A 27,324-nucleotide genomic window follows, 5' to 3' on the forward strand; every position below is an offset into this window, starting at 1 on the left:
CGGCTGGAAGGCAGCCGATCCCCACCCCGCCGCCCCGCCCCGCCCCGCCCGCCGAGTCTCCCTGGGGCGTGGCCGACCGCCCCACTCCGCTCCGGCCAATCCCCGCGCGTTTCCTTGGCACGCCTCCCTCTGCCCGGCGTGGCGTCACCGGTCCGCGACGCCCCGGCGGCTCCAGGAGCTCCGCGGGGGCGGGGTTAGCGCGGGCGCTCGGCCAATGGCGGGGCCGGCCTCTCGGCCCGCGCCCTCCCGCCGCTTCTCATAGGCGCCGCCGCGCCCGGCCGTTCTCGCGCCCGAGGAGGTTTGTCCCGCGCGAGGTTCCGTCGCCGCAGGCCGGCGGGACGCGTCAGCCCGGCAGGCGGGGAGGGAGCGGCCGGCCGGCGGGGAGCGGAGCGGGACCGGCGGCCGGAGAGTTACAGATGGCGGCGACGGCGGCGGGACCGGCGGCGGCGGCGGCGTCGTACGCCAACCTGAAGCTGTGAGTGAGGGCCGGGGGGGGGAGGGAGCGGCTCCTCCACCTGCGTGAGGCGAGGGCGGGGCGGCGGGCGGCTCCCCTCGGCCCGCCCGGGAGGAGGGCGAACCTTTGAACTTCGCAGTCGCAGGCGTTCGCTCGGTGCCGCAGTAGCGGTTACGTAACCGGGGCGATACCGGCCCGAGGCGCTCCCGCCCAGCGGCTGATAGCTGCGGGCCGGCGGCCGTGAGCGCTGCCCGCGGGCGGCCAGAAATGGCTGCGAGGTGCCCTTGTGAGCCCCGAGGGCGCCGCCGGCCGCCTGACCTCCGCGTGTGCCGTGCGAGCTCTGCCCTGCGCTCACCGCTGCTGCGTCCGGGCAGCGCTGTGTGAGAGCGGTTCTTAGGCCCGACCTCACGGTTCCGTCAGATGGCCGTGTTTGGGATCAGGGCGCGCAGCTCTGTCCTTGGAGACCGGCGTATGCGGTCTGCCATAACGCTGCTGTATGTACGGCAGTCTCTGGGCTTCTCCCCTTGTTGTTGTCCTCTCCTTGTTGCTGGAGGTGGCTGGGTGCTCCTGTGCTGCAGAACCCTCGGTTGTGGCTGAGAGTGCTGTCTGTGCGGCTCAGAGCTCGCTGCTGCTCTTGTCGCTTCATGGTGCTTGACTGTCCATGAGCTGAACTTGTGATCTTTCTGTCTGCAGAGCAGGGAAGGTGAGTTGTGTGAGCGGCCGCTGTGCGTCCTGTGACATACAGACCTTCTTGGCAAGGCTTTCTTTTCTTAAAGTAAAAGCACTTGTCTGGACACGGCCTTGTAAAAAGTCTCTGGGAGGTCAGAGGGCACTGCATGGAGCCCATGGGCTGTAGTGCATGCTGCAGGGCTCTGCTGTAGATCCTGCTGCAAGAGTCAGCTCTGAATGCAGACCTCTTGCATATCATGTTGTCACAAGCGGGGACACAAAGCCTTCATCTTCAGTCAAGTGCAAGCAGTGCAGGTTAATGTGTTGCTGTCAAGCTTCTCTGCTACCGATGTAACTAGCTGAGTTGCAGCATTGGTTATTGAGCTGCTTAGTAGTGCTGCAGCACTACAGTAGTATACACACACCCCTTTCTGCCTGTCTGCATTGAGGGAGAAGTCCAAAAGTGCATCTTTGTCTTTTGGTTTTGTTTTTCTTAAGCTGAGCTTTCAGTGCTTGGTTAATGCCTCTATAAAGAACTGCTGTGTGCTCCCATTGCTTCGTCTGCCACGGTGGAGCTCAGGGCTGTTGATGTAGAAGGGCAGTGAGTTACACAGTAAATTGTTTGTCATCTGAAGTGAAATATAACTGGAAATAATTATGAAGAGGCTGTGCCTTTAATATGTCTTAATTATTTTTAAAAGATATTTCTGTTGGTTGGGTGGTTGTTTTTTTTCTTAAAATCCTGGGATTGTACTTTTTTTTCCCCCAGCAATTATTCCTCCATGGGAAATGTTCCAGTTCCTTGCACTGTCTGTGCTTGAGGAGTAATATTTATTGTAGATGTATAATTAGAACACCTGCTCACCTAGAAAATCTGGAATCTCTGGAGTGCTGCAACCATCAGCATGTTAGCACTGTTACTTAATGTGCTGCTGGAGCTGTATCTTGTTAACGTCTTTCCTGTAGCCCACTGCTGACTGCTTTGCTGCTTGAGCACAGCAAATGCATTGCGCAGTGCAGGATGTGCTTTTGGCTTGTTTTATTGCAGAGTTCAGAGGCTGCTCTCAGAAAGCTTCCTGCATTAGAGTGATTTTAAGTATTTATGGTGAAATAATCAATCGCTGAAGTAAGGGTTTGGCTGTTGAGGTCTGGAAGGCTGAAGTGGTATTGAGTGAGGTTCTATCTTTGGTTCCATCAGGCTGAGATGGTTTCTGTGTCATCCCAAATCTGGATGTAGGAATACTCTTGTCTGTTAGATCAGCCTAATTACAATGTAGGATGCAGCTCTGCCCAGTATTCATGATGTACAACATTGCTTTGTAATAAAAACAGAGCAAGTGAAGTGTTACAACATACACAAACCAAAAGAGACCATCTCAACTGTCAATGAAACCAAGCCTATAAGTGGTATAAGCAAGTGTGTTTATTTTCCTTCTATGTTTCTATTATGGTAAGAATTGATGCTTTTTGTAGTGCAGTCTTGTGACTTGGATTGGGAAATGGGACAGCTGTTGTTTTGATATCGATTTTAGGAAGGAAGAGCAATATCTTCACAAGTGATTCACAAAGCAGCTGGTAAATACAACAGAAGGTGTTTTTTTTCCTTAGGAAGGCTGAAGTTGCAGCTCATGGCTTTTGAGGGAGAATGACTTTCTTTGCTTGCTTATCCTGAAGCACAGGAATATGGTAAACTTGAATTTGATGAAGAAGAATAGAGAATTTCTTGTAATACAGCTAGCTACTAAGAAAAACAGCAAGTATTGAAACCTTCTCCCTTGGGGTAATTTCAAGGTATCTTTGTCTTTATAGAAACTTCCAGGAAGATCTGCAGGTAAGCCACTCCTGCTGTGACACCAAACTTGTTCCCATGCAAATGCATGACTCGGGTTCTACTGAAATTGCTTCAGCAACAAGGGCACGTAGTTAAAAACTCATCACATCTTAACTGTTCCTAGGCAAGCTTGTCCTTTTTCCCTTTCTTCAGCCTGCATTGAACGGCTTCTCATCTGGGCATTAAAAATGCCTCTAGCATCTGAAGCCTATGCTGCAACACAACACGATGCTGAGCCCAGCTCTGGGGAGGACAGGGACTAATTTGGTTTGAGTCATTTAGTCATCTTTTACTGTGCTCCTGGAAGTTCTCATCTGTCAGTGCCCACGGTGATTTCAGAAGTGGCAGTGCTTCAACTGGATAAACTGGAAAACCTGAAGGCTTCATTTCGGTGAAGGTTTTGCTCCTTAAAGGCAAGATTGTTGAAAGTGTTTTGATTGTAGCCTCCATGTTCCTTTCTTTTGTATATTTTTCCTTTTGAGCAATTCTTCAGCAACATGAGGTGAAATAATTACAAAAGACCTTTTATTAAAAAAATAATAAAATTAAAATTTCCAATAAAGATTTATTTTCTTTGTGTGTCTTGAAATCTCGTACAGATACTTCTCCCTCAGCTTTGAATTGTAAGGATGAAGTCAATCCTACAGGATGAATTGCTGTATCTCTTGGCAGCAGTTTGCACACATTTCTAAATTGGGGAAGACTTTCTGAATGTGCTACAAGCCACCCTTAGTAATATTTGAAATGTGAATTTGATGGCTGCAGTGCACTGACATCTTTCCTGTTCTTGAATATGAGTTATGCTATCAGTGCCAAATGTTTTCATTTATGACTGTTCCTTAGCTATGCTGAGCAACAGTCTCTGACAGCGGTGGTCCTTCTGTAATGCAAACTAGATGAGAGGAGCTCAGATCTTGGGAGGGTTTGTGCTCTTGAACTGTGATGGAAGCAAGGTATTTATGGGAAGAGTTGTTGCTGTTTTGGCAGATTAGAGATAGCAGTGACAGCGTGGCCAAGGACAAGGCAGGCTCTGGTGCCAAACATGAAGGTTGTACAAAAACAGAATATAGACTGCTGTGTGGAAGCTCGTTTCAGAAGTGCCTGTGGAAATGATGGCTTAGGCAAAGGTGGAAATGTACAGGCACTGTGTAAGAGAAGGTGACCAAAAACAGTAGTGGGAGGAATTGTAGAAGCAGGAGCCAAAAGAGGAGCTAGGGTTTCTTCTGATCTGAGTTATTCTCCATTGGCTCTTTGAAGGCATTGAAAAACAGCCAAGAAAACGAACTAACAAAAGTGTGAAGGAAGGCAAGGTTTGTGTAGGGAGAAACAGCTTCAGAAGATCTGCCAGTTTCCAGTTGTTTCCTGGGTTATTTCTAGCAGATTTATCTCCAGTGTGGGATGTTCTCACTGCTTTGAGCGCAGCTTTGTGTTTCCTGGGCCAACATCAGGGATGTGATGCTTCAGTTCCTGTTTGACTTCTGTCATTTTATTTTGGTTTATGAGACTTCTGAAGTGACAGAGCTCAAGCTTATGTGAGTTATGTAGTGGACCAGTATGCAGATAAACCCATCTTTGTGTCTTTAACCTCCACTGTAATGAAGAAGGGTGGTGTTTATTAAACAGGCCATGGATTTTTGAGTAACTGATTTGTTTTATTTGCTTCTCGTGCACTGCCTGTTAGGAAGTAATCCAATGGGAATGTTATGGTGATTTCTTGCAGCAGAAGTTCAAAATCGATTAGGCTCTTTGCCACCTGAACACAGAGCAAAATATAAATAAAGTTAGTCTTGTTTAATTTTTTTCTTCTCCATTCTGTTAAAGGCATATAACACCAGAGAAGTTCTATGTGGAAGCCTGTGATGATGGAGCAGATGATGTGCTGGCTATTGACAGAGTCTCCACGGAAGTCACTCTTACAGGTACTTTCCTTCCCAGTGCATCCCAGCATAAGCCTTGGTGTTTGTTGTTCTGTTCTCTTGTTTTAGGTGTTCTCAGAAGATTGTAAGAATTTTATGATGGTGGTGGTGGTGCTTGTCTGTTTTCAGCAAAACTATTTATCAGTAAGAACTGACTAATCCACATAGACTTGTTGCAGCAACCCAAATTCAGGATCAGTCAAGGAGGAGCTGAATGCTGTACTTCTGCAGCTTTTGCTGAATTAGTTGTGCAGTTGTTTGTTAGTACTAAGCCTGGGTTTTTCATAAAATCTCTAAGAAACAAAAACAGAAGCCAGCAACAACCTCACTGTAAACTTAGTTCTGTTGTGAGTGTGGATTCGAGTCTCAGTGCAGGTACTCTTAAGCATGCTGATGCTCAGGTCTTCAAAACATTAACTGGTTTAATATTTCTTTCAAAATGTGAACCCAATGCTTTAAAAAAAATCAAAGGACTTGCATTAAATGATAACATGAAGTTACAGTGATGTGTGACTTCCCTTTTTTGATGCTTTGGGAGTTGGTATCTCGGTAGTATTCTAGCACTTATCTGTTTGGTATTAATACAGAAGGAGCAACTCCTTTATTCTTTGTTAGATATGTTCACATATGAGTACATAAAAGCCCATCCCTTTGATGTTTTTAGTGTTCTAGTGTAGTACCTCCATTTCTCCTTCAAAGTTACCCTTACAAAACTAGATGGCTAGTAGAGATGACTATCCAAAGTCTTCTGCTAGTCTGCATCAGTTTCTATTACTGATGTTTGATGAGATGAACCTGTGTGATATTTAAAGCACACAAAGAATTGAGCACTGTCTGTTCTCCAGACTTGAGAGTCTGGGAGAATGCTGAACTGTGTGGGCGTTTTTTGTTTTATTGTGTGGAGTTCTTTGAACTCTTGATGTTCATTCTGCTATTCTAGAGAAGTGGGTAGAGGAAAGCTTAACATGTTAGCAGTTAGAATTGATGTTTGGATGCCTTCTGGATCTTCGTGTGTTTTTTGGAATGCTATATTGCTTGCAAGATCTGTGCTTTTGGTAGTAGTTCTGCAGGTGGAGAAGTGTGCTAAAGCTTCTGAGATGGAAGTAGGGTGAGGTTAAGAAGAAACTAAGAATGGCAGTCATAAGCATTTGTGGCTTATTTGTCCTTGGTGTCTTGATGGTATTAAAACAACAAGCTTCTAGAAGCTGGTAGGAATGTATGTTGTTCAGGAGTCTTCTTGCTAAACTGTTATTGAGCTTAAATGTGTTCAATCGAATTATTCTTTTGATTAAACAAAATTACAAATTAAGTTAGAGTGCTTCTGCATCCCCTCCTTGACCAACCCCCCCCTTTCCTGTCCCCCTCTCAGGCTTTAGAATTTCATTGCATTCCTTCCAAATGCAAGCAAAATTTGATTTGTCCAAGAAGCTTTGACAACTTAGTTCTGATACACTCACAGAACATTCTGAAGTTTACATATAGATGTTTGTTTGTTTTTTAGTTAAAAAAGATGTTCCCCCTTCAGCTGTTACACGGCCTATATACGGTATTTTGGGAACAATACGGTTGGTGGCAGGTAAGAAAAAACTGTGCTTATATAAATTAAGAGAAATATATTGCTAAGGTAACTTTAAAGACGAGAATAGTCTTTTCAGGTCTCTGATACTGCACTTTCATCTTATGATTGGCTTTCCTTTGGGTTGCTGGGGTACAGAGGTATCCAAATTCAGTTAATGTTGTATATTCATGACAGTCAAATTTGTAGCTGCTCTAAAGCTAAGGTTTACTGCCAGCTTGATGAGTTTTAAGGATGTATTTCAAATGCATGCAAACAACTTCATCTGTCTGCTAGATGAAGGTCTCTGTAACTGTTTTCATCTTAGTTGGAGGACTTGACATAGTAGTCATGTATTGTGCAGTCTGACTTCAATTCAGTAATGCTGATAAATAAATGAGGGTGACAAGATGTTAGGTAAGTGGGTATGACTCTGTAGGTAATGATTGTGTACTAACAACATAAAAACATGAAGGAAACTCAACATTGAAAGAAAAAGAATGGACTAGAACAATCCTGCATCTCAGGGATTTACAGGATAAGGTAAGAGTAAGCTGATTTTTCTAAATATCCAAAATTACTGTGAGATGTCAGTAGTCACTGCCACAAATGAATATGACTCATAAGGCTTAAGCTAACAAGAGATGGCTATCTTTTGAATAGCAATTCCCTCTACAGACTGTAATCTGAAAAGTGATGTAATAATGAGGTGAATGAAAGCCTCCATGCGAATAAAGGATTTAAGTTCAATCATGCTATGGCATTCTTCAACTGAAGAGAAGTATCACTGTTAAGTACAGTAAGATCCTTTCAGAAGTCAAACTTTTAAACTTCACAAGCTCACATATCAAGCAAAAATTCTGCATCTTACACAGAAATGTAATGGACACCTCTGTCTTAAGTACTTTATTAGTCTTTGTTGTCTTAAAACTGCACTGCCCCAGAGGGCAGTTTTCCATACTGTAGATTTGGTAATAACTTTCTTTCACCTGACTGAGTGTTGCACCAAAGTATGTAACTTATTTCAATATCCTTTTTCCTCTCCCCAGCCCCACCCCTGAAGCCTGGCTCCGTTAGTATATAGCTTGTGTTGGTTAGTGTTTGGTGGACAGTTGTTAGGCATTTCACTAATATGTGATAATTGTAAATCTGATTCAGTATCCATCAATGAAGCATCTTTAACAGGCATTAATGTTTTTGTCTATTACAGTATTAAGTGAGGGAGAAATGCTGGAATATTATTTAAAGTGTTTGAAATCTGAAACTGAATGTCACCTACTGAAATAGGAAAAGACAGTGGTGGTAACTCGTGTTGGTGTGAACACACTTATTTATACAGTGCCTTTGTAACACAGTGGTGAACATAATTCTGGTTCTTGTAAGATATCTGGATGCTTGTGACATGCCAACCAAAAGTGATACTTATACCTAGAGATGCAGGTGTCCTAGAGCCTCAATTATTCCACTAAAATAAATGGTAGAAAACAAGAGCTGAAGAGGTTTTTTCCTTTTTTTTTAAATATGTAGGGGAGTGTTACTTGTTCTCTGACTAGTATATAGACTAGATACCTACAATAATAATTAACCTTCCCATAAAACCTCTCATGCATATCTAGGCATGGTAGTAGAAGTGCTGCTTGTAACATAAGCTCTTTCTTATTTCAGTAAGTAGATTGTTTTTTTACTAAGGCATTACTAAAAAAAGTATTTTGTTCTTGTGCCTGTGGTCTGCTCAGCTGAAGCTTCAGCTACACATTTAATGGTGTTACAATGTGTGAAGGATTTTTTTCTGCCAATATGCAACTTTGTGAAGTAATCTTTTTTTGAAAGCAAGATGGCACTGAAATAAAGCTATATTTTGTTATTGTCCAGCAAATCTAAATTAATAGGTTAGAGCATACTGTCATGATATTTTTTCCTTGTTACTTATTCAACCAGGAAAGCAGCAAGCTTACTCTTTTAAATTATTAAAACAAAGAAACGAAACCCCTCCTGTTTGCTTTATTTTGAACCTAATAGGACAAATATATTTTTGAGCAAAAGAGAAATATATGTCTTGGATTCCAAAGCATGGTTCCTTTTGCATACTTGAACATGATTTGGAAAGCACTGAGCCATTGGTTACATTCTACATTTCAGACCTGAAGAACTTAGACAGCCTTTTCTCTGCAGCATAAATATGACTTTTTCCTTGTCTATTCTGTGAATTCTTTACGTTTCTTGAGTAGCTCAAGATCTGCTAGTATAGAGATGGTGGGTACCTTTGTAAGTGTATTTGTTTCTGTTCCAGCTGCTTGCTGCTGTAATGAACAAAGTTCTATCTAGGACTTGAAGAAACCTCACTCTTTCCTATTGATTTCAGTTTTCTGGTATATGGTTATGGACTGGTTTTCTGCATGTGTGTATCTGATTTTTCAAAACTGTTTTTTTCCGATTTACAGGGACATATCTTATTGTTATAACAAAAAAGAAAAAAGTAGGTGAGATTTTCAGTCATGCAATCTGGAAAGCAACAGACTTCGACATCCTGTCCTACAAAAAGACCATGCTGCACTTAACTGATATTCAGGTAGAAGTGGATTGACTGACTGGGGGAGTGGGGAGGAAATTCTTCTGTTGGTCTCCATTACCACAGAACTGAACTCAATGGAACTGTGAAAGTTAGTGGATCAGAGTATATTGGTTTTTAGCTTTAGTGAGTAATCTTGTTGTTTTATGAATCTCTCTGAACTATACTTTTTCCTCTGATTGGTTCAGACTGCAGTAATTGTTGGGATATTTGGATTGAAATACGTGTAAGTTATGTCATTCAAGGTAACCACCTGATGTTGTACAACATGGAATGTTGTCCCACTGAGCTTGATCCATAAGTTGTGTGGTTTTCCCCTTTCTAGGATGGTACAGTATGGTAGGATGAAGTTGCCTATGTTGCTGCATATTCTTGTTCCTGAGTATCTGTCCTCTTTTCCCTTTTGAGGACCTTAATGAATGCTTTCCCTGTGTGGTGTACTGCAGAGATGTTTTAGTGCTACACTTCTGCAGTCTATTAGAAAAGCCTTCCTGAGCCACTCCATAAAATCACTCTTCCTGTTGTATATTTCTCACAGCTTTGCTGTTCTACAGTAAGCTGCCTTGCTCACATCTGGCTATCCACCTTGCTTAATCTAAGGAATTAATCACATGATTGCTCAGCAGGGACAAATTGGTTTTTAGAGGGAGGTAAAGGACAGAGGCTTTTCCTTAATATGTGTTGTGGATTGATAAAGAGTAGATAAGTTTGTGTAACCAACAGAGCTGAAAGGGAATCTGATGCTCTTTCAGGAAAGGAGTGAGGTTAGTTGAAGTTTGAATTGAACACAGATTAGTAATTGGGGTGATCTTGGCAGTAAACTTTCTTTTACATTTCTTTCTTTTGCATTGCTAAAAATCTAAATAGTTTTGGATAAAGTAGTGATAGCTCTTAAAAATAAGGTATTTTGATGATAATTTTTTTCTCCTTCCTCTTAACAGTTACAGGACAACAAAGTATTTCTATCAATGATTAGTCATGTTTTGAGTGTGGATGGGTTTTACTTCTCAACAACTTATGATCTAACACACACCCTGCAACGATTAGCCAACACCAGCCCAGAGTTCCAGGAGATGAGCCTATTGGAGAGGGTAAGGATTTCTTGTTGCTTTGTATCTGTCTCTGATGTTGTCGGTTCTGCATGGTGTAAGTATATTTTACTCAGGTTTTTTTGGACATCATTTAAATACTATCTGTCTCAAACTAAGTTAATAAAAAGCTTAGGGTGATGTTGATGAGATCAGTGCATCTACTACTCTCAAGCCTAAACCTTCTACGATGTTTTATAATGAAATAATGTTAAATTGTAGCAGATGGTGTTAGAGTTTATGATCCTCTTAAGCTGAAAATGTCTTTACTATCTCAGTCATTAAACTAAATGAGTGGAATGGATTTGTGTGTCACTTAACGTAAGTCTTTATAACAGTAATTTATTTCTCTTCCTATTTCTCTATTGCTAAAGTCTATAGCTTATCAATCCAGTTGTAATGGAGTAGTTCTCTTAAGAAGCTGGCAGTAGGAGGAAAAAGAAGCAACCAGTTAAGTGTGCAAAGTACAATCCATCAACTTAGTTTGCTTTTTTGTGTGCTTAGAATAAGAGTGGAAGTAACTAATGTATTATGCTTCAGTACGGAAGCCTGAGCGCTGTGGTGTCCTATCAAAACTGCTGGAGGTTGCAGCTAGCATAGTAGTCCATTCTTCCTTCAGCCTCATAGCTTATTAGCAGCATGATGTTACAAAAGTATGTTCAGCTGTGATGTCAGACTTTGAGATCAAGCGGGTTAGAAGTACTTCAAAATGTCTGTTTCAAATGAATTTAAAAGGAATTCAAGATGGTTTACCTTTGACTTCATAAAACCATAAAATGGCTTACATTGGAAGAGATGTTAAAGATGATCTAGTTCTAATGATGTAGTCTACCTAGACTTCAGCAAGGCCTTTGACACTGTCTCCCACAGTATTCTCCTGCAGAAGCTGGCAGCCCGTGGCTTGGACAGGTACACTCTTGGCTGGGTAAGGAACTGGCTGGAGGGTCGAGCCCAGAGAGTGGTGGTCAATGGAGCTAAATCCAGCTGGCGACCGGTCACGAGTGGTGTTCCCCAGGGGTCGGTGCTGGGGCCTGTCCTTTTCAATATTTTTATTGATGACCTGGATGAGGGCATTGAGTGCACCCTCAGTAAGTTTGCAGATGACACCAAGTTGGCTGGAAGTGTCGATCTGCCTGGGGGTAGCGAGGCCCTACAGAGGGATCTGGACAGGCTGGAGAGCTGGGCTGAAGCCAATGGGATGAGGTTTAATAAGACCAAATGCCGGGTCCTACACTTTGGCCACAGCAACCCCAAGCAACGCTACAGGCTTGGGGTGGAATGGCTTGAAGACTGTGTAGAGGAAATGGACCTGGGGGTGTTGGTTGACGCTCGGCTAAACATGAGCCAACAGTGTGCCCGGGTGGCCAAGAAGGCCAATGGCATTCTGGCTTGTATCAGAAGCAGTGTGACGAGCAGGAGTAGGGAAGTAATTGTTCCCCTGTACTCAGCTCTGGTGAGGCCGCACCTTGAGTATTGTGTCCAGTTCTGGGCCCCTCACTGCAAGAAAGACATTGAGGCCCTGGAGCGTGTTCAAAGAAGGGCAACAAAGCTGGTGAGGGGTCTGGAGCACAGGCCTTATGAGGAGCGGCTGAGGGAGCTGGGATTGTTCAGTCTGGAGAAGAGGAGGCTCAGGGGAGACCTTATTGCTCTCTATAACTACCTGAAGGGAGGTTGTAGCGAGCTGGGGGTCGGCCTCTTCTCTCGTGTAACTGGTGATAGGACTAGAGGGAATGGTTTCAAGCTTCGCCAGGGAAGATTCAGGCTGGATATTAGGAAATGGTACTTCTCTGAAAGGGTGGTCAGGCACTGGAATGGGCTGCCCAGGGAGGTGGTGGAGTCACCGACCCTGGAGGTGTTCAAAGAACGTTTGGATGTTGTGTTGAGGGATATGGTTTAATGAGAACCATTGGTGACAGGTGGATGGTTGGACTGGATGATCTTATAGGTCTTTTCCAACCTTAGTGATTCTGTGTGATTCTGTGTAATCTCTCTGCCATCAGCACAGCTGCCACCCACTGGATCAGGCTGCCTGGGGTCCCATTCAACCTAGCCTTGAATGCATCCACTGCTCCTCTGGGCAACCTGTTCCAATGCATCACTACCCTCTGAGTGAAGAATTTCCTCATAGCATTTAAACTTCCTCTTTTATTTTCAAACCATTCCCCTATCCTATCAGACCATGTAAAAAGTCAGTCTCCTCCCTGCTTGTAAGCTGCCTTCGAGTACAAGAAGGTGCAATGAGATCTCTGAAGTCTTCTTCAAGCTAAACAAGGCCAACTTCCTCCTCCTTTCTTTATGAGAGATGTTCCAGCCCTTTGGCCATCTCTTCCTGACCCATTCCAACAGCTCCACATTCTTTTTGTGCTGGGGATACCAGGCCTGGCTGCAGTACTCCAGATGTGGCTTTATGAAGGCAATCATCTTCCTTACCCTTCTTCTCAGCAGGGCTGCTCTCAATGAGTTCTTCTCCCAGTCTGCATGTATCTGGAATGTCCCTAACTCAAGTGCAACACTTCAGACTTGGCTTTGTTGAACCTCATTAAGTTCCTGTGGGTCCTCTTCTCAGGCCTATCCAGGTCCTGCTGGATGGTATCCCTTCCTTCTTTTGTATCCCTGCGCTGCTCAGCTTGGTGTCATCTGCAAACTTGCTGAGGGTGTGCTTGATCCCTCTGTTTGGTGTTGGAGAGCAACAGACACCTGGAGGCACCACTCATGGTGGCCCTCCTCCTGGATGTAAATCTGTTGACTTCAACCCTCTGGCTGTGACCATCCAACCTCTGAAGCTTCTTGGTTACTGAAACTGTGTGCTCTAGGGAAGGAGTTCACTTTCTCAATCCAAGACTTGAACAAAATCATCAAAACATCACATTTTCCAGTTGATGCTGGGGACCACTTTTGCATTATCAAATGCTTTTTTGTTGTTTTGAGATACTCTTGTAAGAGAGACTGGTTGCTGACATGAAAAAATTGGTTTGTGCTAAAACTGGCATCCTACAACGTTGTTTATAAGGCAAGGCACAGTAAATAGAGAGTTTAAAGTAAATACAAATGTTAGCTAAAACCATTTAAATGTAACTTCAGCAATATAGTGACTTAGTCAAAGAATGATGACAATTTTGAGCATTTCTGGTTTTCTTCCAGGAGGAACCTAGTGGGTAGCTGGTGTGGATTTCTTTGTTGCTGCTGTTTAGTAGTTTTAGCAGAAGGAAACAACCCCAGAATAAGGTCACTAATCCATCATGGTTTTTTTGTGGTAGCTCAAGTCCTACTTGCTGTATTGGCTGACAGAAATAGGTTGTTTTTATCCTTTTTCTCACACTGAGGTTGAATTATCCTCGTCCTTGCTGATGCATTGTCTTGTATTCCTCATCTTAGAGTTGAAATTTGTGCCATCTCCCTAGAGCCTGCACTGTTCTGCAGCAAATGTCACTTTGATGACTAATCTGGTAGCTTTTTAGAAAGTGTTCAGCAACCTGCCCAAGATGCTTTTGAGGTGAGCTGTGAACAGGAGAAACATGAAGTAGAGGATCATTTATGTGGCTGGAAATAAATTCTCTATAATTACAGCTATTGTTTAACTTTTGGTTCTCTGAATTGTTGATTATTGCATACTGGACTCCTTACACTCTTACCTTCTACCCATTTGAGCAATCTTACCTTGCTATTGTTATCAGTGTTTTGGATAATCTCTTTTAGCCCTGTTTATGTAATACAAACTCTTGAATGTTCTTCTCGTATCTCAGCTGAATTGTTAATGGTTTAGCATACCTGAAGTGTCTGGCAACCTCCTCAGATCAGATAACTGTTCTTTTAACAATTTTATCTAGAATTTTAGTTGAAGATCTATTAATGGTACTAGTGAACAAAGGGTGTTCCACCTCCATATACACTTACCCACCTAAATTTACGTAATGCATGGCTTCCAAACCAAATTGCCCTTATGTTGAATTAGAACAGAGAGTTTGTAGAAGCATGGCTTTGTTGTTTTTTTTTTTTTTTTTTTTGCTGCAGGCAGATCCACGGTTTGTATGGAATGGGCACCTTCTTAGAGAATTTGCTGCTCAACCAGAGGTAAACACTTTATAATCATTATATTGATACAGAATGAATATACTCTTAATAAAATTATACAGCATTCTTTTATTTCAGACAGCTGGGATCTAGTGTAGCTTGGCTACTTGTCTTTTACTTCAGTACATTGACAATCTACTTTCAAACTTCCAAAGTTATGTCAGTATCCTCGATACATAGTATTGGAAATGTCTACATTTGAAGAGATGCTTGCATCACCTGAAGGCAAACTTAGACTGCAGAGCATGTGCTTCTTGAACTTTTTAGAATATAACTACTTATTTATCTTTTGGTATAAGAAAGGTTCATCACAGTACTCTAAGGCTGGCTAGCATCTTTCTCATTGGGTGCAGTTTAAACTGTTTGCTTAGTGAGCAGGTTGTAAATCTGAAACTTGAGTAAGACTAACACTTCATGTTCTTTCAGTTTATTTCAACTTAAGATTGGCAGAATGTAACATTTGAATTCATTTAGTGCAGTAAGTACAAGTGCCTCACCATGAACTGTGCCTGAAGTGAGTACATCAATGGCCAGACTTAAAGATTTGAGAAATACATGAAACCTACTAGATTGTCTACACTACAGCAACCTTTTCTCTTTATCAGTACTTGCCATTTATCCAAGTGAATGATGTGCTGTTTCTATTTCTGTCTCAGTATCCTTTGGAGTTGTGCTTTTATGTTAAGCACTGTTTGAAAAGGCTGGATTATGCCCTGCTTCTGGACTGTGAAAATAGGTAGTAGCACAGGGCTGTTGTGTATATTCCAGAGACATATGACTGAGTAGATGCTTTAGATGGTGCTATGCAAACAAAGCTGGGGAAATCAGAGAACCTGTGTTGGGAAGAGCAAAGAAAGCCAAATGGCTGGTTGGTGAAAGCAGAAGGAGAAAGCAAAACAGACTTGAAGGTGGAGGCAACCAATGTGAGGGGAAGCATGACCTAATACTGACTACCCGTGGCTTGCTATAGTAACAATTACAGGTAATGAGATTACCTGACTTCTAGCACTGGAAGACTTGAATTTTAAATTTCATTGAAAATCCAAGTGACTCTGGAGTGAGTGGGTAAGAGAAATCCTGGAACAGGCATTTCAAGTGTTAGTCAAAGAATTCTCCCTTACTGAAGTTTTATGTATAGTAAAGGTTAGGTGTGCTGCTGTTTTCTTCAGATTTTGTTCTCTCTGAAGGAATTACTGCATCCTAAACAAAAAGTAGCGAATATCAAGCATATAAAGCTATATTTAAAACAAATTAGAGAAATTATTATGGTGTAATAACTACTATTAGTTACCATTTTTTGTCTGATATTGTTTAATTTTAAATGCATTGTGTGGCTTTCTTGTTTGTTTCAGATCCATCGATTTGCTACGCCAGTGATGCATGGATGTATCCTTTTATGCTTTAAACATCAGTACTGAATTCAGTAGTCTGTGGCAAAATGACTGCTGCATGGGTTGCTGCATTGGCTATGCTAGTAATGTAACATAGAATACAGTGTTAGAATTAAGTGGTATTTTGTTCAGGTATGAACTCTACAGGTTTGATAGGCCATTCGTGTGTTAACTTGTATGAATATTCTACTTTGAAGGCTTGGTGTAATTGATTTTTACAGGCATGATTTAGCTAACTGCTTTTCAAGGAAGTAAAGGTTAGAATCAATGTAGCAAATTCTTACGTCAACCTTAGCACTTCTTGCTTTGTTATAAAAATACCTTCAGTTAGCATTTCCTTTGAGTTTAAAATAAGGGAGAGTAGTTTTGATTTGGAGGAATGCTTGTGAATCTTCCTGTTGGTGAATAAAAAGATGAGTTCTGCTGAAGGCTCCTGAAACTCCTCTTCTAGCTGGTTGCTTTTCCTGCGTCAGCATGTAGGGTAACTAGCAAATCACCATTGAGTGTGGGATTTTTTGTTTTCTTTTGGGAGAAGGAGAAAATTTAATCTTGTAAGTAGGCTTAACTCTCTCTGGCAACGATATTCTTCATGCAGTGTGTGATCAACAGCAAGTCCCAGGTTCTGACTTGGCAATACAAAAAGGAGTGGCTAAGACTTGATGGAATAACTTAGGCAGCATTCTGTTGCCAAGGTTGCTCTGATGTGCACAGAGAATGGCTTCCAGACAGTATCAGTTGTTCTGGTAGGACTGTTAGCAGCTGGCAGATCTCCAGTTCTTCTTTCCTGTGCCTTCATTTAATGGAAAATGTTGTGGGAGTAGGTGGAGAGTCAAGGAAAGATAGCAAAAGGGAGCTGTCAAAGCAGCGCAGCCCATATCCTGCCTCTGCCAGGTGCTGGGTGGAAGAATCTGGATAGATTGCAATTAGCAATTGGCAGACTGCAGCTAACCTTCCTCTGTCCTTTTTTCATTATATAAATAATTAGCATGAGTTGTATGCAGTGTTGTAATTCTGACATTAACCAAACGTGTTAAAGAGCTCAAGAATTCAAAGAAACTTTTTTTTGTGTGTGATTAAAATGGTAGGAAAAAGCCTGAAGCAGAACTGTCATAGTCTCACTACAAGCTAATTCATTCAGCTCCGATCTTCTTCCATATAAACCTACGTATATTTTGTTCAGCATCTTGAGTGGGGCCCCCTCCTTCTCTTCAGCCTGCCCTCCTCCAAAAAGAAAACACTGCACCCACCAAGAACAGTCAGTTATGTCTTTTCCTCTTAAGTGTATGTTACAAGTTGCCAACAAGCCCATGCTTAAGTTGGGACAAATTATGGATACAGAATGAGCCAGTTATTGCGTTACAATTCTGGAGTAAAGTGCTTTGGAAGAAGTTAATATGTAGTTGTTTGGCTTTCCTTTCGTCCAACGATTTATGTTAGCCTGAGGTTCTATTGATTGCTTCCAATACAGTATGCCAGTGCTGCAGCTTGTAAAAATTACCAGTTTTGGTCCTCTGAATATTTTAGAGTTGTGTTTTGGTTGTAAATGACAGAAGATGAAAGCCTATGAATCTGCCTGGAGAAGTCATTCATGAGGAATGCTGGTCTATTTTAGACTGCACAAATTGCTCTAATCCAAACAAAGGGCATTATTAGCAGCACAGATCAGGAATCCAAAATTGGATGTGTTGGTTAATGTCCTGTTCAATCCTTGCTTAAACTTAGTCACAGATTATGGTGCATTTGCCACTGTATCTAGCCTCAGCAGAAAAGCATGCTTCATAAGAAGTTCCTACTGAAGACTTGGTGTGCATTCTCATTTTTGCATGTGTGGATTTGAAAGCCAGTCTACATCTGTTATAGTTCTGAAATCTGTAAGTGTGATGTGTGTTGTACTCACACATGCAAGGCTTCCATAGCTGAAGGTACTTTTCTTAAAGACTAGAGGAAAGTTTTGGAGTGTCCTTTTCATTGAAAGCAGCACGAGCAAGAAGCACTAAGACTGCTATATCCATTAATTCATGTCTTAACAGGATAACAGCTGTGGACTTCAGAAATCAGTTCATTTAATGATATATGTGGAACGATAAGACTAGATAATCTTCTGTAGTGTCTCACTTCCTAAAAACTATAGCAGTTCTAATGCATGTTCATCAGTGCATCCCCTCTATCTTGTCTTTTGAGATGCATATACTGATAGAAAAAAGGTACTTTCTCTTAAGTTTAGTGTTTGCTACTGAGCAGGAAATGTTTACAGCTTTCTTTGGATGTTATCTTTTTGGTTCCTTCACTTTGGCTGCTTGCTGATGTAAGAAAAGTTTGGCTTTTTTTCCTTATTATTATTCATCAGTTATCTCTATGCACTCTTGTTCTATTAATGGCAAGTGTTTTGACTGGCTGCTTGTTTCCAGAAGAAGCTGTTTCAGAGCTGGTGTACGCTATTATGTAAGAGGTAAAATACCAAATGCATTTACTTAAACATAGTGCACATTCAATCTATGTGTCTTTCTTTTAAGAGCAACTGCTGCTCAATGACTCGAATGCAAAATGCATGTAATTGTAACTTATATCAAAAGTACCTTGCTCTGAAAAATATACCAGTAACCTGTGTGATGAAGTTCTTCTTTATTCCTGCTAGAGATTAGTGCAGAAGTTCTATAGGGGAGTTTTACTGCTTTCCCATTTAGATGGGGCTGCATTTGCATTTAATCCCTTTCTGGCCTAGCAGTAAACGAAGCATAGCTGGCACTGCCAGTGGAGCCCTGAGTAGTGGTGTTCTCCAATTATTGAAGGTCAAAAACTAGAAGAGGAAATGGCTTTAAAGTACTGCTTGTTCTGTGTGAGTCTTAATAATACATGCTTTTAAAGAAATAAGTCAGTTTCTGCAGTACCTTTGCTACTGAATTATAGTTATTAGTGTCAGAGCAGTTGCTTTATTTTCTATTCAGCTACTCAGTTTCTAGGACTGTAATCAGGACTATAATTCACAAAATGTGATAAGCACAACTGTAGTTCTTCAGTAATTACACTTGATACAGATCACATTAAAGATCTGCCAGAGGCATTTTTAATTTGCCACCTTAAGGCAGTTCTGGTGTTTTCATGCTTGCTTTTGAGGGCTTGGAAGTTGAGGGTAGAAAGCCTTTTGATACCTTGTTGCTGTTGTGCTGTGCCCTGAGCTCTTTACAAGGTCTTTATCCTGCTTAGGTATCGATTCAGAAGGACACGCAGCTAACTTTGTTGAAACAGAACAAATTGTGCATTACAAGGGGAGCAAAGCATCATTTGTTCAGGTAAGGTCAGCGTAATAAACTGCTGACTGGCTTAAGGCATGTGTTGATAAATCTTCTGTATTACAATATACCATATTTGTGCATTTTTAAAAATGTATGTTAGCTAAAACATTCTGATTTAAAGGCTCACTTGCCATTTGAAAGCAAGTTTTGTTGTTTAAAACTGCTATGTTCTTTTTTCAGACTCGTGGATCAATTCCTTTTTTCTGGTCTCAGAGACCAAACCTCAAGTATAAACCAAAGCCGCAGATCAGCAAGTCAGTAAATCATGTATGTGAGTGTTTGTCTTGGGGTTCTAATGCGTTTCTGGGCTTGTGTAGATGGATAGTGTGACAGACTGTAATCAGAAGAATAAAAATCAGCAATATTGGATAGAGGATCTTTGAGTAGCGGTGAGAAGTCTTGTGTTCTGTGGAAGAAGTCCAGTACCTGAAAAAGAACATCTAGGGTGAATGAGGGTAGTGTTTTCTCTTTGGTTCTTGTTCTAGTAGTTGGAAAATACTTATCTATAGCTTGTTTAAGAGAGCTGAATTGGGGGGGAGGAGGGGGAAATGTGTGCGGGGGAGTGAAAATAAAGTGTGTAAACACAGTACAGAACAACAAACACTTTGCTATAAAACTGTGTATGCCGTATCATTGAAAATTGTGAGGGTTTCTTGTAGATCAAATCTTAAATCTGTTGTTGCATTTCCTTTCTTTTCTAGATGGATGGCTTCCAAAGACATTTTGACTCACAAATAATCAGCTATGGGAAGCAGATGATTGTTAACTTGGTATGCTTTCCCTTGTTCTTCTTGAGAAAGCTGCTCTTCTTTCAAGCAGGTTTACAAATAATGCGCTTTTTTTTCTCTCCAGGTTAACCAAAAGGGTTCTGAGCTGCCTCTGGAGCAGACATTTGCAAAAATGGTGAACAGCATGGCAAATGGAATGGTCAGGTATATGTGAAGTGAAATGATACTTCCTTGAGTTTAAAAACTGAACCTTGCCTCTGAGACAGTGATCATGCTCTCAAGGCCTTTATTAAATAGCTGATTTGTTGATGTTTTGTTTATATAAGTAACCTTTATGTAGCCATTGCCTCTACCTCAGATTTTATGCACAGGCAAGGCTGAAGATGGGACAAATAGAACAAAGGAGGGAATTCAAGGGTCATGGTAATGACAGAGATGAAATCAGATGCATTTCTTCTCTTGTGTGCTTTCTGGAGAAAATATACTAGCTGGAACTTAGAATGAATAGCTAGTGCTTTCTCAGGCTAATGGTGTCTTATAACACAATGTAAATGCAGTCACCATACATAGTAAGGAAGCAGCCATGGAAAGATTACAGAGCACTGACAAGATGCGTGAATGTAAATTCTGTCACTGCTTGTTTTATGGATGTGTGGATCTTTGAGACTTTCATTACAGTAAGTATTCTAAGAAGGTTCTTCCTCTGAACAGATACATAGCATTTGACTTCCATAAGGAGTGCAGTCGGATGAGGTGGGATCGACTTCAGATTTTACTGGATCAACTAGCAGAACAGCAAGATGAGTTTAGGTAAGACTTGGCGGTTCTCTTAATCAAGTATTAAAATAGACTGCTTTCTCACAGTTTCTCTTGTTATAAGGCACATTAAGACAGACTTGTCAAGCTTGTAAATGCATCTTATTCTTATACATGCTGTTAGTGCTTCCATATCTCTTCTCTTGCTAATACCAAGTGCAAGGATGGAGATTGGTTAGGATGTAAAGTACAGAGCCCTCTTTATGTCTTTCTTAGCTGTTTTGCTACATGGTGTCGTGCTCCCCTGGCCCCAGGCTTGTTCTTTGTGTTTTACATTTCTGCACATTGTTTGTGGTATCAAACCTTTGCTTTAGTACTGATTGTTATACCTTGCTACTACCTAATAAGGCTAGTCTAATTTTACGTGACTGGAAACAAAATGAGAATTTAATTCCTTGTGGATTAAGCATCCGCATCAACTTAGGTCTGTGTTTGCTCCCATGAGCATGTTGTTTTATGCACATCTTGGTCTTTGCCACTTATAGATGTGCAGATTGATAGGGCCACTGTTTACTTTGTTCTGTTTTTCTGGTTACTTCCTTTCTGTTGTTAAGGTCTTGTGTCAGCTGGTTTACTTTGTGCTTCGGGGTGCTGCAGAACTGGCAGCGATATAGTTGAGCCAACAAAGGATGGTGAGCAGCAGATTAGAAGAGGAGTTGATCTCTTGCCTGAAATGAAGACTGTCAGAATAGTATGAATTAGTCATGATAACAAGTTCAGTCTCCTCACCACCAAAAAAAAAGCCCCAAAGCCTTCTAAAATGCAAAAGGATAAATCAGCTTCAGAGCACTTGGAAGAACGGGAAATACACGTGTAGGCTTCTTATTCAGTAAGAATCCTTCATTAGAGTGAATGCTGGGAATTGTATCATATGGTTCTTTTGTAAGCCTCTGATGGCAGCTGACAATAAGCAAGTTTCCTTGAAACGAAGGAGGCAATGTGTCTATAAAAATGAGATACAGAAAATAAGACACTTTCTCAAGATGAGGTTATTTCCATTATGCCATGTTTTATTTCACTTTGACCTCTGTTACCATTTAAACAGGAAAATGAGTTCTGATGCGCTTAAGTAATTCTGCACCGTTGGGAGAGGCAAACAACTCTTCTGCAGATTGAATCTTATGACAAATCTGACAGAATGCTTATTCTTCTATTCTTGTTTTTTAAAAAATTATTTCTTTAAGCAGTTGCAGGAGATTTATCACTTAGTCTATCATTAATCTATCTCATTTTTGCTGATTATCCTAATACCAATTCTAGACAAAACTTGGGAGAAAGGTGGAAAGTGAAGATTTCATAGGTGTAAACTCTAATCATTCAACATGGAAAGCAGTTTAACAAAACTAGTTCTCCAAGAATTACAAAACCAGATCTTGTCAACACAAGGCTGATCAAAGTAAAAACATGCTTTTGTGTCAGGCTCTTGATATTTTTTGTACTGCATGCATCTTTAGTGTGATTGTCTTAAAATGTTGTACAGTAAAAATGGATCATACACTAGTCCAAATTCAGAGTTCATAATTACATGAAGGAGTAACTTATTCACAGATCATACCCTGTAGATTCTTTAAGCAACTGGAAGCTTAATTCTGTGGTAGGACAAGTCCCATCCATGCATCCAACTGATTGTTTGATTTGTGTATTTGTTTCATCAGCTCAGTTACTAGAGTATTTTCATGAAATCCAGTATTTAAAAGGAACTTTTTAATACCAATTAACTGGGGAAGAAAAAACCTGTACGGTTTAGTTGGTTTAAAAAGGTTGGGTTGATTCAAATATGTAGTTGTTAGGGGGAAGGGATGTTCCCACAGATGTCTGTATAATGGAGAGGAGGAGTATGAGAACTGCCGTTAGCAGATTTTTCAGTAGTTGCCTTAAAGATTTGAAGAACTTTCTGGAAGAAGTGCTCCTCACAGTTTACTCTTTGTCATGGTAACTGGATTGAGGCTGGTAATCAGGTATACAGACCCAGATCTGGTTACTTTAATGCTCTGCTAATGATCACGGTAGTTGCGGACATAGTGATTTAAGTTGTATGTTCCTCAGTTGTTGCACTAGTAGCTGCTCTTCCCATTGGCCTATAGCTCAATATTGCTGTCTGTCTGAATGACAATAATGAGTACTGCTTGAAGATTTCAACTTGTTCATGTATCGATACTGCTTTTCATTTTTCATCATAGGAGGAAAAGAATTAAGGGTGGCATCCCATGTCAAAAGACATGGCTAACAATTCTTCATGTGCTCTGGAAACCATATTTTGGCTGCTGGAATATCTACTTGTTCCAATCCACCTAGGTATTTATACATTGTATGTTTTAGTTATTTTCTAGTTGATTCGGATGGTAAAATTGTGACTCAGCAGGAAGGAACATTCCGCAGTAACTGTATGGACTGCCTGGATAGGACAAATGTGATTCAGAGCTTGTTAGCACGCCGATCTCTTCAAGCCCAGCTTCAGGTAAATACTTAGTTCTTATTTGACAAGCTCTTAAGAGGAGGAAGGAATTCTACTTGAAACTGACTGTGCTGTGAAACACCTCAAGAGCTTGAGTTACTGTAATGCTTATGTGAAAGGCACTGACCGGATTCTAGTTCATTGCACACAGATTTTTCTGAAAGCAAATCCTAGTATTTCTAACGTATTCCTAGCGCGCTTCCATCTGCTTTGTTTCAGAGGCTAGGTGTTTTGCATGTTGGACAGAGGATTGAGGAGCAAGCAGACTTTGAGAAAATCTACAAAAATGGTATGCTGCTCATAAAGCTTAAAAAACAAAAACACTAAATCACTTTACCAAACAGCACATAACTTCCTTAATGTTCTCAATGTTTTCCTGTTTACAGCATGGGCTGATAATGCTAATGCTTGTGCCAAACAGTATGCTGGAACTGGTGCCTTAAAGACAGATTACACAAGGCAAGTCTGCCTTTCTTGTAAAGGCCTTCTGGGTTTTTGTGTATGTCTGGGGCTTCCTTTAGGTCTTTGCATCCAAAAAGATCATGAATTTGGGGCATAGGCTATTAATGAACTTTGTGGTGTGTTTTGGTAAAATGTGAGATGGGAATCTACAGAAGAATGCTATTCTTTGTGTGTACGTGAAAGGAGAAAAGGCAATCTAGAAATAAAAACAAGAAATGCACATCTTCAAGGTACATTTGTATCATAGGATGGAGAGAAGTGTAATTCCTTTTTCAAATAACTTGTAACAAGTGTGTATGGTAATAATGCAGAGGCAGCACTAGGTAACTGTATGTATGTGTACTCGCTAAATGTAATACGTTTGAACAGTGAACAGTGGAAGGACTATATCTAAAACTTGTCCTGAATGCATAAGTATGTAATAAATATTTTAAATTTCTTTTTCAGAACTGGGAAGAGGACTCAGTGGGGCTTAATAATGGATGGCTGGAACTCATTAATACGTTATTACAAAAATAACTTTTCTGATGGATTTAGACAAGTAAGTTGTGCTCTTAACTGTGGGGAAATGTATTTGATAAATACTGTTGTGCATTTCAACTTCTGCTCTGTTTCTCTTTCAGGATGCTATTGATCTCTTTCTTGGAAATTATTCAGTGGATGAAGTAGAATCTGCTAGTCCTCTACATGTCAAGAAAGACTGGAAGTTCTTAGCTGTGAGTATGGAGACTTCAATTCATGTTTTTCCAAATGTATGAAACCTTTTGGTCACCTGCATTAATAAAACTAAGTAGAAATTGTCTACTTAGTAATTGAGTGTCCCTGTAATGTGGCTGTGTTTCTGTGATGCCTGCTTGTAGGACTAAACACAGACTGTTCCTTTGACAGAAAGCGAAGTGTCCTTGAGGTACTGAAAGAACTGCTGCTTGCTTTTTTAAAATCTGCTTCAAGTGGGAAGGGAGAAATCCTACCAGTCACCATCAATGACTGTTTCATTCTGCAGAAGAAGCTTGTGAAAATCTTTTCTCATACTTTATGCAGAGGCATAGACTGTAACATGAAGAAAACTTTTTTCTGCCTTTTTTTCTTCTTTCCCTTCTACATAGCAAAATGGGACGTGGGGACACAAAGGGTTTAAGTGGTAGCTGGTGTACTTATTCTTTTTAAAGGAAAAAAAGTCCTTTACATCACATCTCTTCTAATATTTAGAAGATGTATTTTAATACTGAATGTCACTATTGAGCACTATTTGGAACAGTCCAAAATTTTACAGTTGCACCTGACATCAACAGTTAAAATAACTTAATGGCAAAGCAAGTAAATAGCTTTGCAGCCTTAGATTCAAGGAATTTAAGGAATATATGTGATATTACATCATTTAATTAACCTTTTTCTTTTCCCAGTTGCCTATTATTATGGTGGTTGCTTTCTCCATGTGCATCATTTGTTTGCTAATGGCTGGTAAGTCACAATTAACTGCCCCCAAATTTAGTTCTACCTGAGTAGACTTTTTTGCACAAAAGCAGATCAGAAAGGTGAGATATAGATATAAGCTTGATCTGATGAATATCTCCTTTACTCTAAATCTGTGCTGGGAATAAAAAAGGCTTTCAGCCTTTTTCCTTAAATTTCCTAATATCTGTGCCAGTAAAGTTCTTGAGTCTGTGACCTCCATAGCTATCTGCTTAAAGTACTCAAACAACTGTGTGGCAGACAGTGCTAGTTCACAAATAAGCAACTTTGACCTGTCACCTTCTAGGTAAGAAAATAGAAAATAATATAAGAAAGGCCTCTGCCTGTGAAGCGCTCTTAACTTCATTTGATATCTGTGGGAGGGCTTGAAATGTCTTGTTATTGTATGTAGATTGTCTGATCGTTGGAGATGAACTAGAGTGTCTGAATTTAACAGGTGATACGTGGACTGAGACACTGGCCTATGTGCTTTTCTGGGGAACTGCAAGCTTTGGAACTTTTGCCATCATCCTTTACAACGGCAAGGATTTTGTAGATGCACCCAAGCTGGTTCAGAAAGAGAAGATGGACTGAATTTGTGTGTGTGGAAAGCGGCTTGGTACTGAGGATTCCTCCAGCCACACTTGGAGTCTCTACTGACCTGCTTTCCACACTAACTAGTGGTCTTATGGACATTCTTCATTGGCAGCGCTGGAGGGGAGAGAAACAGTCTCAGTTGCAATGGTCTTTAGAATATTGCATTAGTGCAGGGCCTCCATCCACATCACTGAGAATTCAATGGTTAAGGGCAGCTTTTTGGTTTCTGGAATGCTGTAGAGTGTGAAGTGGATGGTTTAAGCTCATTGTCCACGTGTGCAGTTCTGGCTGAACTTCGGTTGGCAGGAGAGAGCCCTTCTGTTCATGTGTCAAAATACCTGGATGTTACAGCAGTAATAAGAGTTTCTAATCATGTTCTCTGAACAAATAAGGCTTCATAACAACAGAAAGTCTTGTTCCGAGGCTTGTAGCTGGATTACTTTTGCTATGGTAAGGTCCAAGTCCTTCATGCATAGTTGTGTGGGGGTTTTTTCACTAAATATACAGGATTTTTTGAATCCTAGTGCTCCTCCAGGATGACCTTTTTGTCCTGTGTTGTCTGACTGATGCAATACTCTACTAATCATTGTTTGAGTGAGAGTTGTAATTGGATGCTCCTGAAGTTGCAAACGTCTTGCACTGTTTCAGTACTGCAGTCTCCAGATGATGATTCATTAGTTAGCTCATGAAAATACTTTCTTCTTTTTTTCTAAGTATGTAAATGAAATCAAAGAATGTAAAACTCCTTGTGGGGTTTATCAAACCCTCCTTATGCTAAAGGCCCAAAGTACTCCATCACTTCAAGAATGGTCACAAAGCAAAAGGTGAGCTTGGTATTGTTTTCCTAGTCAGCTGCCTCTGTTCTTTTTGTTGTTGTTGGAATAACTTTTTTAAAAAGGAGTATGAATCGGAGGAGGAAATGTCACCTTAATGCCATGTTGCACTTGGGAGCAGCTTCTTGCTTTTCATGCATGATGATGTAACACACTTTAAAGGAGAAAAGTTTTTTAAAAAGCTACAAAATAACATGTGCTGGTTAACAATAAATGTGTCTTTAAATTTAGTGCTTCCAAGCTGTATAAAAATAAGTAATCCTACTCGAGGACCAATTTTAAACTATTTTGTCACTTATTTTATATGGTTTGTTCAAAACCAGCCATGAAACTTGCTTTAAGGCGCTGCGCATTGTTTAATATTTCCTGTAAGTACAGCTGTATATTCAGATTGCAGTTATAAAATGTAAATGGGGGGAGAGATGTGTAGAATCTTAGAGCTAGCACAGTTCTCATTACTGAGGTTAGAACACAAAGCACTCATACTCCAGTGTTTCACTGTGTTATGACTGAAACTGTGTACAGACTTTTGCAGTTATCTGTTCATTTTAACCTTGAATGTTGCTGGAGGCATCTGGTTCTTTGTGAGCATAACTTGTGCATAAACACCAGTACTTGCCATGCCTCTGTCTGCTTCTAGATGCTGTGCTGGGAATACCAGTTGGTGGTTAACTGGAAACTTCTCTCTGATTTCATTTTCCAATGTCACCTCTGTCATGGACGCAAAGTGCAGGAACACCATAGACTCAGTATGTAATGGTTCTTATGGCTCTTGGGCAGCTGCCCTTTGAAAACTCTGTTGTCTTGCAACCTAGAACTGAATCTTTGCAGCTTTTAAAAAAATAAACACAAAATAACAGATTTGTTGTGTCAAAGACCAGCTCTGGAGTGTGTATACGGATGGAAGGACAGGTTAATGTGGGTTCTCAAAGCTGGAGGGTAGCCAGAGCTCAGTGCTTTGCAAAGAGTCTGTATTGCTGAAATCACAATGGTGTACTCATGACAATAAAAAAAAGATTTTTCTAGATTCTGGCAGTCCTTATCTACTACTTGACGTGGAAGCATGGCTGTTGCGGTCTAGATGTATTACTTTGGTGCTTAGACGCGTAAAATCTCGAGTTCGCCTTCCGCTTCCAGCTTCGCC

At 40.8% G+C, this 27,324-nt stretch overlaps 1 protein-coding gene across 2 annotated transcripts; it reads left to right on the top strand.

The window, feature by feature from the left end:
- The first annotated feature begins 275 nt into the window (after nucleotides 1-275).
- On the top strand, nucleotides 276-27,207 carry SACM1L (SAC1 like phosphatidylinositide phosphatase). Of its 2 annotated transcripts, XR_004166502.2 has the most exons (21): nucleotides 276-475; nucleotides 4,776-4,873; nucleotides 6,372-6,446; nucleotides 8,867-8,994; nucleotides 9,936-10,085; nucleotides 14,094-14,153; nucleotides 15,506-15,539; nucleotides 17,892-17,993; nucleotides 18,749-18,834; nucleotides 19,018-19,104; nucleotides 19,539-19,607; nucleotides 19,690-19,769; nucleotides 20,277-20,375; nucleotides 22,701-22,839; nucleotides 23,056-23,125; nucleotides 23,223-23,295; nucleotides 23,746-23,839; nucleotides 23,922-24,014; nucleotides 24,187-24,205; nucleotides 24,702-24,759; nucleotides 25,208-25,237. XR_004166502.2 is itself a non-coding variant. In XM_031590340.2 (20 exons), the coding sequence occupies exons 1-20, from the start codon at nucleotides 417-419 to the stop codon at nucleotides 25,342-25,344; spliced, it is 1,791 nt and encodes a 596-aa protein (XP_031446200.2). In that variant the 5' UTR covers nucleotides 319-416; the 3' UTR covers nucleotides 25,345-27,207. The 2 variants fall into 2 exon arrangements, 1 of the variants encoding a protein (XP_031446200.2); XM_031590340.2 differs by lacking the exon at nucleotides 24,187-24,205 and having other exon boundaries at nucleotides 319-475; nucleotides 25,208-27,207.
- Nucleotides 27,208-27,324: the final 117 nt, after the last annotated feature.

Source organism: Phasianus colchicus, chromosome 6, assembly GCF_987193195.1.
Source record: "Phasianus colchicus chromosome 6, bPhaCol1.hap1.1, whole genome shotgun sequence".
NCBI classification, from domain to species: domain Eukaryota; kingdom Metazoa; phylum Chordata; class Aves; order Galliformes; family Phasianidae; genus Phasianus; species Phasianus colchicus.

Bases quoted from the DNA above. Each gene is read 5' to 3' on its own strand.
- SACM1L (XM_031590340.2), top strand. From the start codon at position 417: ATGGCGGCGACGGCGGCGGGACCGGCGGCGGCGGCGGCGTCGTACGCC. The intron at 6,447-8,866 runs GTAAGAAAAAAC...TCCGATTTACAG, and splicing joins AACAATACGGTTGGTGGCAG to GGACATATCTTATTGTTATA. The intron at 19,770-20,276 runs GTATATGTGAAG...TCCTCTGAACAG, and splicing joins ATGGCAAATGGAATGGTCAG to ATACATAGCATTTGACTTCC.